At 29.0% G+C, this 12,191-nt stretch overlaps 1 protein-coding gene across 1 annotated transcript in view; it reads left to right on the top strand.

Annotated features, from left to right (window-relative positions):
- Nucleotides 1-12,191, top strand: part of LOC105624213 (potassium voltage-gated channel protein Shab-like) — a 54,747-nt gene that overhangs the window by 36,842 nt on the left and 5,714 nt on the right. The window contains exons 4-5 of the mRNA XM_012205576.1: nucleotides 2,736-2,819; nucleotides 11,736-12,044. Of these exons, the coding sequence (XP_012060966.1) occupies nucleotides 2,736-2,819; nucleotides 11,736-12,044 (393 nt within the window). The remainder of the gene's footprint in view (nucleotides 1-2,735; nucleotides 2,820-11,735; nucleotides 12,045-12,191) is intronic.

Below are 12,191 nucleotides of genomic sequence, written 5' to 3'. Positions count from 1 at the left end.
ATTTTTTTTATTTTTTTTTTAGATTTTAAAGTTAATAGTAAAAAACTTTTTTAGATTCAATTAGATTGAAAAATTACATTTTCTAATCAGAATTTTGAATTGAGCAGTATTCACGATACACTTAAAAATCTGAAATCTTTTTTTGGATCAAAAGACATAGAAATGTACTTTATGTGATTCCTAAAAGTAAGTTAATAAAACATATTGGGAATGAAAAGAATTCATTTTAACATTCATAAATACATGAGTGAAATATTATTCGAGAAACTGAACAGTACAGCATCAAAAAGACAATTTAAAATTTAGTTCGACATATGTGCAAAGATAATTCATCATTGCGCTCTATTGAAAAAAAATCATGTCACGTTACATAACAAAATCATGTAATTAAGACAATAGATTGTTTCAAATTGGTACGTAAGTTTTTAAAATCATGTAATTTGGAAAATCACATGATATTAGAAATAATTTCATCCATCATCATGTAATTTTATAATTATCGAATTAAAAAAATTTTAATGACATAAAAATAAAAGAAAAAAAACACGTGACTCTTCAAATTATATGATTTATGAAATCAAATAAAAAATCAATTAAAAAAATCATTAATGGTGGAACAATTCGTTACGAGCTTTACTTGTTTTAATTATATGGTTTCATTATGCAACTTTGTGACATGTTTTTTTTTTTAGTAGGGCGAGCTGTGGTATCACGAGTGAAGAGAGCAAGAATGAGAAGGAGAGAGGGGAGGAAAAAGAAATAAAAGGAGAGTTATGTTTTTCAAGATAAATTGCTAAAAATTGGAAATAAAAAATCTATATTAAATTTTAAAAATTTTAGATATAATTTAAAATATTAAAATTATATTTTGTTCTTTTCGGTTCTTTTCATTTTTTGTTTTACTTTAATTTATTAAATTAAAATAAAATAAAATAATAGTAGCAATAATGGTGATTCTAAGAATAAGTCTAAGAAAAAATAAAGAATACAAGATAGTTAATTAAAAAAGATCCGCGAACCGGATCTTATATCTTGTGTCAAAAGACAGTTCACATTCACTGTTGCTAAGAGCAATGAAATGTTTGAAGGTGGGCACAACAATATTTATATAATATGTCATTTTTACATTTTTATATGTCATATTACGTAGCCGTAATACCGTTGATGCTACTCGTAGCTCTCTTAAGGAGATTTTCTAGTGTGACGGATATGAAAAAAAATCGATGTTTTTATATATATTTCTATAATTAAAAGTCGTGAAAATGTATATCTAAAACGTTAAGACAAAATTTATCAAATCGAGTCGCACACAGGTATAAGGCCCGATCGTGTTATACTACGTATGCTATATCTTGGATAGAATAATGCAGGCGTATTTCACCTGACTACTAATAATTAATCGTTATTCGATTTGACATACTTAATGTGTTCGGGATTCAATCATGTGATATTCGATCGCTCAATGCTCTGTGTTCAATTATATATATTCTGTAACCAAACTCTATATCTAATCAGTTTTAAGAGTCATTACACACAAAATGACATCAGCTGAACAATCATAGTATAAGGTTGCTGGATCAGTGAGCATCTTGCGTAAATCAACATGGAGTCTTTATATCGGTCCTAAGTCTGAACATGTCTAATAAAAAAGTCCAATTGCGAGCGGTGTTCAATTTATTACGCTCCAAATTAAAGTCTAAGCACAAAATGACGTAACTGTATCATAGTTATAGATTGACTAATACATTGTACGTTGATCTACGACTACATCTCACGTTTCACGACTAAGTTACAGATATATTTGTGCTGAGGCCCTTAGGTGTCATCCAGTAATGCTAATACCAGCGACACATTAGAAATATTGATAAAAGCTATGAAAATGTTGATAACATTAAATTAAAAACTTGATAAAAAAAGATCGTAGTTCAATTTATAAGAACGCATTTTAAAGAGAAATTTTCAAGCTTTCAAATAGTTTAAAGAAAAATTATAAAAACTTTCTTTTTCGACGTGCGTGATCTTAATATTGAAGTTTTTCTATTAATTTTTTGCAATTTGGAAATAATGCTGTCTAGATACAAATAATCGTCGAAAAGAAAGTTTAATATTGGGTCGTCCGGAAAGTTCGTGCCGATGTTGAAGGAAAATTGAAACGCAGAAAATTTTAATTTAATAAATGTGTACTAAAATTTAAATTTTAATCAGCACGAACTTTTCGGACGACCCAATAACATTTGAAAACTGATATTTGTTTATTTTATATACATTTTATTTGTAATTGTTTATAATTGTATTTTATTTCTTTGGTCGAAGTATTCAAGAGAGGTAGTACACATTTCTCTGAAATACGTTCAAAAGAATTAACAAAGTGGTAGGTACATATTCAAATAAATTATTCAGTATTAAAAATACATATGAGAAGTATATTCAATTATGATCGTGAATCTCATTCTCGTGATAATTCTGATCTTCTAACTTCGTGCAATCACGTTATTGCGTTTTTATAACGATATTAAATTATTGATATTTTTACTCGTTTTTGAATCGATCGAATTGTATCATCAGCACTAGACTTTAATTGAAAGAATCATGAAAGAGAAAAAGAAGATAGAGATATACATTAAAAGAAGAGAAGAGACTATAAAACATTTCGATCGTTTCTGAAGCGAAAGCTGTGTATTTATTTATGAAAATTAAATCAGGAAATATATATATGTGTGTGTGACCTTTTGTAGGATGAAGAGAAAAAAGACAGCAGAAAATTCGAGAAAATTGATGAATTACCTAGTGAATTCGAGTGTTGCTTTTGTACTACGAAGGTATTTACGATCACTAACGTTTTCCTTTTGGCGGCACTACATACACCAATGGGCTGTTAATGAGTCCATAATACCAACATGTGGTTATTAAAACTTAAATTAATTACATTTAACGTATGCGCAATATATGCATCTTCTCACTCTGCATTTCTCTGTCATCCGGACATAAATTTTTTGTCCGACTTCTTCGAGCAAAATGTGAATTGTTTCATCTTCTCTTTACTTCTTGAAATATTTCGAAATCAAGATACATGTATATCGTTCTATCGCCTTCTATACGATGTTCACACTACTTATATAGTCCACTGGGTGTATGCACTGCCTCTCCTGTCATTTCTTTTTACGAAGCATAACACTTTCGTTGATAGAACACGGTTCACTTAAAAGCTTTAGTAAAGCACCCGTAATTCATTTTTTCTTTTTTCTTTACTTAAAAAAGTGTCATTACATCGGAGCATCAAGCGTTGAGCAACGTCACAGAAATTCATTGATACATGATTTTGAATTTCCTGATTCCGATTTCTTAATGTACAATGAATAAATTAAGAGTGATTAGTTTTAATATACACTACATTTAACATATAATACTAAAAAAGATCCTGAACACTTTTTAAGAAAATGGCGTCCCGATCAAATTGGTTGAAATTTTGACGTAGGTTTCGGTTCACTCACACAATCAAAAGTCTCAATGGTCAACAGGCCAAATAAAGGTTTTGGAGTTACAACCAAATATTCAAAATTGACCTCCATCGTCAGACAGTATGACATGGTAGGCACTTGTGATTTAATTTTCAAACAAAAGATTGAATTTTTGAACTCGATGCTTAATGTTCCCATGTAAAGGCTTCTTAAGAGTTAATTCTTTTAGGTCAAAGCATTGTGTCTTTCTATCCATGAAGCAATTACGCCATGTATCAAAATTAAGCATTATATTTTCCTTTAATATTTATCAGAAAGTCAAGTATATTTAAAAAAAGTAGACACCTACACCTACATTTATCTCTCTACAGGGTGTGTAATTAAAATAAGGTGATAAATGTCAGGGTCGAGCATTCTACATCAAACATGAAAAAAAGTTCATTTCAACATATTTACGCAAACTCACATTACTGTGAGATACAGGTCAAAATGTTTGTTAGGGGAAAAAAGCAATATCTATTATTATTTAATATTATTTATTTTTAATTATAATAAATGTTCGAAGTTTCCTATTTGATACATGTTTGATATATGTTTGATACATGTTTGAACACGTCAGATCATGGACTCTTTCAGAAATCCTGAGGAAATTGCATTGTTCAATTGTCATAAGCATCAAAAATATATTGGTGTAGCATATCTTTATTGGCGATTGAAACTTCATAAGCTAAGAACTTTAAATATCTCCACTAAAGGATTTAAATCGGGGGATTTAATTGTGGGGGCAATGGGGAACTGATCTAACAAACATTTTAAACTATATCTCAGTAACAGCGAATTTGCGAACATACATTCACAGAAATGTTTTTCCATATTTTGATGTAGGGGTAATAAAGTTATTATCTTACTTTAATTACACCCTGTATATGCAAGCATGCATGCATGAATTCTTTTCTTTCTACACGTATAAGCTTGTAAATACACGCAATGTACGAGGTGGCTATTAAAATAACGGGATGAAAAAAGTACTTCATTTTAAAAATCTAACAATTTAATTATAATCCTCTTCCCATATATTCCCATCCATCTCTATTCACACATTTCTGCATATGTGTCTTCCTTGTTCGTAATAGTCGTGTTCAGCAGACTCAACTATTGCGGAGCGCTCACTGCTATTTGTATATGTACTTCTAGATCATCCAATAGTAGCGAGCACTCACGGATCCGCGCAATAATTAAGTCTGCTGAACGCGACTAATGTTGAAACTGATCAGCTATTAGGTCAGTCGTTTTTTTCTTCATCTCTTCTACGGATTGAAAATCCCTTCAAACTTACTTTTTATTTTTGGAATAGATAAAAGTCACAAGGCATCAAATCAGGCGAACACGGGGAATTTTTTTTTTCAATTTAACTGAGGAATTTCAAATTAATGCGTTGCTCGATTTTTAAGTTCGACATGATTTCGGAGAGAGATCTAACATTTATGATGATCAGTCCGTTATTTAATAGCTACACCTCGTATATACGCGCGCATGCATGCATGCATGCACACATACGCTCGCATACATTCAAAAACACATTCACATACATTCACATATTGGATCATATATATTTTTCTTAAAAAAGATTAAAAGTTGGGGGAAGATATCTATTACTAAAATTGAAGAATACAAGTAAGATAATATAGAATATAATCAGTTAGTGAAAAAAACATATTAAAAATATAAATATATATATGAATATATATATAAATATTTTATATTAAATATTTTAAATATCCGAATTAGAAGCTTCTGATATCTTTGGAATATTTTAAAGACATTTAGTATTATAAAACATTTATTTTAAAAATTGAATCAAAACTGAATTTTTAAAACATTAGGCAAATTCAAGCAAAGCAGATAGTCATCATGTAATTCAATGTGATTAAAGTTGTTATCTTTAGATCCAATCAATTATATTTTATTTTCTGGCTATTCATACAGCACATAAATGTTGAAGCAACATTTCAGAAACGTTGAATTGCGATATTATAAAACGTAAATTCAATACATTAAAAGATATTGTAGACATTTAATGTCTATTGAACTGCACAAGATATTCAGGAACATTGATTCAATATTTATTTAATTTCATATAATTTCCAGGAATAGTACACATCTGATTTAATTTTGAATCAAAAAAATTGAACGAAAAATCTCTCAAAATAGACTTTATTTTCATTTTGAAATCAAGGGTCGCCTTCAAGAAATAATTTCGTTAAAATATGGATGAAAACTCTCACAATGCATCTTTTATTTTATTCTGGATGTTCTTTTATTTACGAGAAATACAGATTCCACCAAGACCATCTGGTGGCGGTGCTGCATACTGCTCCTGGGTGAGTAATTTTAGTGAAAAGTTTAGTTTTAATAATTGCAAATTGGAATTAATTTGTTAGAAATTTATGTTTGTTAAAATATTAGTATATTACAATTATTATTATTAAAAGATATTAATAAATTAAGTTTCTAGTATAATATTAAAAACAAGTTTTATTTAAAAAATTAGAATAGTATATCTTCATTAGGAGAGACTAAGGCAAAGCGGGATAGCGGGGTAAATCGGTATATCATCATTTTCTAGCCTGCTTGTTACGATATCTCATGGTGATTAATTGAATTAATAGTTTTGTGTCTCGAAGAACATGTCGTAGATATGCAATAGATTTTCTCCAAATTATTGGCATGATAACATACAACATGATGTTGCGTAGTATCAGTTTCCAATATCCGCTTTGTATTTTTGTGAAGGTAAGTCTTAGTGACAATGCAATCGCTATTAGTATCATGTTTATAGCCCGATAAATAAATTTTATGGCTCATTTTTTAGCTCTTCACCGTATGATTTGATAATCATCCAGTTAGTATGCGGCTCAAATAAGACTCTTACATCGTTTTTTACATCTTACGATTATTTGCGAGCCACTGACTATAAGAATTTTTATTATCGATTTAAAGTGTAATCTGAAATGTATATTATAGATTTAGCTTATATGCAACGATGTATATCCAAGATTGTCACAGAAAATTAATTTTAGAATCCCCTGATTTTTCTGGTTTTCCATATAAAAATGGAAAATATTTTATTAGTTACTTATTTTTAGTATGATTTTATCAGTATGATTATTATTAGTTTGATTTATTACAATTTCTATAAGAAGAGATGACAATCTGTAGTTCGAAGAAGAGATTACAGTTTGATATTTCAGATTTGTTGATGTGAATTCAATTCTGCTTTTTCTTTCTTCTAGGTTTATATTTTAATTATATTTTAATTATATTTCAAGAATATCATCAATTCATAGATTTGCGTTATTTAGGATAACTTTGTGACTAATGTCAGAAATTCTCTGTAATTGTGTTAATTTGTTTACACTGAGAAGGATCCAGGATCGAAATATTTCAAAGAATAAATTTCATCATTATTCAAACTTTCAAACTGAGAGAAGTTTAATTATATTATTTTTCTACGCTCTTCAATCAGCGGTGGCTCACAAAGACATTTTACTTATTATTATTAAATGTCACGTCGCACATTTCTTGATTTCTTGTACATTTCGATTTCATATTTTCCATATGACAGCTGTCATAATCGCTCATTACAAGTATCGATATATAGTAAAACGCACTCTAAAAATTTTTGCGCATTTCGTAAAACATTCGTAAAAAAAATATTACAGCCTCATTGTTCACGAGTGTACACGCATTGTATTTTTGTATAAACAAAATCTTAAATCTTAATGGAACTATAATGAAATCTTAATGAAATTTAAATGAAATGTAATGAAATCTTAATGAAATATTGCTGAAAGTGCATGATCAATTGATATAGATTTCAATACGAAATTCAGTAATATTTCATTATAATTCATTACAATTTTAATAATATTTTATCATTGTTCATTTCAATTTCAGTAATATTTCATTATTCATTACAATTCAGGAAAAAATTTCCATCAGGGTTAGTTTGTCATAGGGAGTGTCTCGGATCATCGTGTGAAATAGTCAACACAAACGAGACAATATTCTTTGAAATAGGTATTACAATATATCCAAATAGACTTCAATCTGCCGGATAGTACGGTAAACTTGCCTAATAATGCTGAAACATTGCGAATTATTTTGGGTTATTGACAGAGCCCGCAACAACTATCGCAAATGCAGCAATCTGTCTTCATAAACATTCAGACATAACGCTGTGCCATAAGCTTATCGCTTTTGCTCTATGTAAATATATCAAACAGACTGTTGCATAACACATAGTGCATAAGAGAATTAACTAATCAGAATCCTTCTTTTTCTTTTATTTCATGAAAAAAAGAAACCTTAACTGATTGATTCTCTTATGCATTATACGTTATGCGTTATGCAAAAATATGTGCTGCGATCATAAGTCAAATTATGAACGATTCGAAGGTAATCTGTCAAAAAGGGTTAAGAACAGATGCGGTTTCTGCAGCCACGTCATAGTACAGTGACCACTCTCATCCTCAGAACTTTTATTTTTTTTTTCAATTTAGTCAGAACTCGCGAGATAGATATTTATTGCATGAGTTCTTTGCCATCCTTCTATGATTCTGCTAGTGCAGCATAATCCATAAGCGACTGAAGTTTCTCCTGACTACATGTCAGCCACAACATTATTTCTTATTACATGTCGGATGTCTATCGTGAAATTATTGCTTTGTTTTTTTTTATATTGTGTGCATACACATCTCTGCTTTGCATTTAATGATATATTTATTTTATATCTCTGTAATAATTTTTATACCAAAAATAAATTTTATATAAAGATTATATTAAAAATAAAAAAATAATGATGATCTTAAAGTACGCACTTGAAAACTTGATTCAGTCCGTGAAAAAATGCATACTCTTCGACAAGTGATTCAAGAATACGCAAGGATATGAAAAAAGTATCGCTTATATATTTATAAGTATCGTTTATATTTTATTGAATCATTTTTTAAATATCTGAAGTATTTTTTTACATGCATAATTCATAATAAGTTTTTGACCGACGCGACATTTGATCCGTGAAGTGTAATCAATATAGATCTAGACCTAACAGTTTTTGCACTAGATTCAATTTTCACCAGATTTAGGATTTAAATACAAATTGAAAAACTTACAAAACATGTAAGATATCATGATCATCATCAGTAGATGATGATACATGTCTAAGAGTACGCATTTTTATCTTTTTAATACAATTATTAATCTTCTGTAAAAATAAATGTTTATATTAAATTATATTAAATTATATTAAATTATATTAAATTAATATTTGAAAAACTTGTAATTCAAACTATAAGGAATAGTTTAAGCAGCATTTTATCACTTAAAGTCGGGTTCTTGTACAAGTTCTTATACAGTATGACAGAGAAAGTGTGTATCCTTGAGCGGTCTTATTCCAGACAACAGAAAAGTCTAAAATCGAAACGTTTTTTAAGAAGTCTTTAGACGTCTTTATGACATATTTAAAAAATGTCTTTGAGATATTTTTTAGACGTCTTTAAGACGTCTTATGTTTCGTTTTCGGACATGTATGTCGTCTGGGATTCCATCTCTTATATTTAGTCGAATGTGACAACGCTTATAATAGCGCTTCAACAAGAAAATCTTAATAGCAACAAAATGATTTTTTTTAAGTAGATATAGACAACTGTATTGCAGATTTGGTGCATATTTCGTGCATGCGAAGGCAATCAGGCGAGTAGATAATGGCAATGCCGATAGAAATTATTTTTTTATTTATGTAGAAGCAAGAGCAGAGAGAGAGAAAGGGAGAGATAAGAAGAGAAAGATAAAGGGAGAGAGAGCAAAAGAGAGAGATAACGCACAACATTCTGTGGCTTTCTTATTCATTATAAAACCACATTGCAAATGAGTGCGATGAGATAAGCGCATTTCTTGATATAGACCGGCTCTTAATTCTGAAAGACTATAATTGCGAATCTGCGATTTATAATTTTTTTCTGTATGTATATACAGTTAGAGCAAAAAGTATTCGTACAAGAAAATTTTTTATAAAAAAATCTTATTTGTAAAAAATAAACATTAATTAGTAATTTTATACAATGAATATATTCTGTTCTAACATAAACAAACGAGCTTCGCATGTATTTCTGATTTTAGAAGTTAAATTTCTCAATTATACGAATACTTTTTAAGCATTCAAACAATAAGAATTTTTAATTTTCGCTTATTTTTCAGATGACGTATTTTCTATAATTAATGCACATCTTTTTGGTATATATAATTTTAAGAAACATACAGTCTATTTTATTTTTTATGAATGAATTATTAACGTCAATTAAACGTCGAATCGACGTTGAAATTATCATTTTGATATCGATTCGACATCAATTCGATTCTCGACTCATTTCTCGCTGGATAATATTTATTTTTTAAAAATAAAGTTTTTTTAAAAAATATTTTCTCTGTATATTTTCTCTGAATACTTTTTGCACTCACTGTATGTATGTACAGGATGTAAAAATTGCGATTCAAAATATCATATCAAGGAAGTTTTCGAAAAACGAAAAAAGTTATTTGAATTTTTTTATTTTAAGCAGTAATTTTTGAGATAATGGAGTCAAATTTAGTGCTCAGTTACAGACATTTAGATGGCCTCCTGTCCATAAGGATATGATTAGGGGCCGGTACGATTAGGGACCAATGATTAGTCAGACGCCATTGGTTAAACGCCGATTAAATATTTGGTAAAACCTCTAGATGTGGCGCACGCGATACGTGATAAAGTAACTAACTTGATAATTTCTGCATATGACTTCGGTTTCTTACTCGATTTAACAGTGTTATTATGACCATCAATATTATTTGCAATCTCCATAATGAAAACACGAAAAAAGTTTTTTTCACATTGAACTCCAAAATTATTTCTCTCATTTATTTTGCAGTATATATAATATATACTCGTGTTCATTTTTGATTATGTATTTGAAATCGTTTAACCGCGACACCGCGATCATGCCGCATCGCCGAGTCTCGTGCTACTTGCTTCTTTTCCTTCCTATTACCTACATAGAGCATGGGAAATTGACCGGGCCAATTGGTGATAAATTAACATTTGTATAAATTTTTTTAATGTATGAATTTGTTTCTCTACATATTTTATCAATATTCTTTTTTTTCTAGTTAATTATCACATACTGCGTATCAGTAAATTTTTTACAGAAACCGGTACTGATAAAGTACTGATTCCTGCAAAAGAAATAAAAAATACAGAGAAACGTACAAAAGATACAAATATATTAAAATATTTTAAAACATATTATCTTTTATTTTATTCTTTTTTTATAAATAATAATATATTTATTAAATAATTTATTATTATAATAATAATATATATTTATCTTTTATTAATTTTATACATACGTAATAATAATAAAATTGACGAGGACCAATAGTAACCAGAAAAGATGTTCGTTATCGATATTGCTTGCTAGTAACCATCAACAAAGTTTGTAGTTTAGTGTAATTTAGAGATCTTGGATAGCCAAAATAAAATTTTGGTTATTGATAATGATTATTCGTAATCAATATAAAATTCTTCTATATATAAATCTTCTATATATAAATTCATCTATGTATAATATTCTTCTATATAAAAATTCATCTATACAAAAATTCTATATAATTCATCTATAATATTCGTAACCAAAAATAAAATTTCCGACATCAGTAATGGTTATTCGCAATCAAAAACAGCTGTAATTATTTATAATGGTTATTAGTAACTAAAATCGTTTAAAGAAAGATTATTATGATATAACTTTTTTTTATTAATAGTTAAGTCTCTGATATATATGTGTGCGCGCGCGCGCGTGTGTGTGTGTGTGTGTGTGTGTGTGTAACAAGTATCTATAATTTAAAGAAGAGAAGTAATTTTAAATTAGATGTTAATTTTTATAATAAAATCCAAGATATATAAGAAAACAGTTCGTATATTTATATTTTTCAGATATATTTCTAGAATGTATGTATATTTTAGAAATTCATGTTTAAAAAACATTTACAAAACGGACTTTAAATGATTCGAAGAAATTTACAGAAATCCACAGAGGTATAAATTACTTTTTAAGAGAAAACTTCGATTAGACGAAAAAGTCAGTATTTATAAAGCTACGTAGAATGTAGGCAAAAGCATATTGCTTTCAACTTTCTTTGTTCTCATGTAATCGAGACTTTTCATCTATTTTGTATTTTTAGGAATACAAAGACTTCACGGATGCGGAAAACATAATGCCCCTTGCTACAAGTGACTTTCGTAACCCAGTGTGTCAAGAAATGAGGTCCCTTAGATTTAATAGCGGCAATGGTATTGGTGGAAGCGGCGCAGAACATTTAAGTTCATCGCTAATGGAATCAAAGGTCTCTCCAATTCAGCCATTGGAAACGTTAAGCTTCGCAAGTATGTACGAGCAGGAGTATCACTATGCAAAGACTTACAATGAACAAGGAAGCATCGACAGTTCAGATACATATGCGAGCTGTCAAACACATCCGTCACATTCACAGGTATGAGTCGCATGGCTAATAATAAATTATTTTTTTGTGAATGTAGTAATATGTTAGTGAAAAATGACAAGTACACACACACACACACACACACACACACACACACACATACACACACACATATGTGTATATATATATATATATATA

This window comes from Atta cephalotes (assembly GCF_000143395.1).
Source record: "Atta cephalotes unplaced genomic scaffold scaffold00003, whole genome shotgun sequence".
Taxonomy (NCBI): domain Eukaryota; kingdom Metazoa; phylum Arthropoda; class Insecta; order Hymenoptera; family Formicidae; genus Atta; species Atta cephalotes.
Note: the sequence above shows the minus strand (reverse complement) of the source record. Positions and strands in the feature narration are given on the sequence as shown.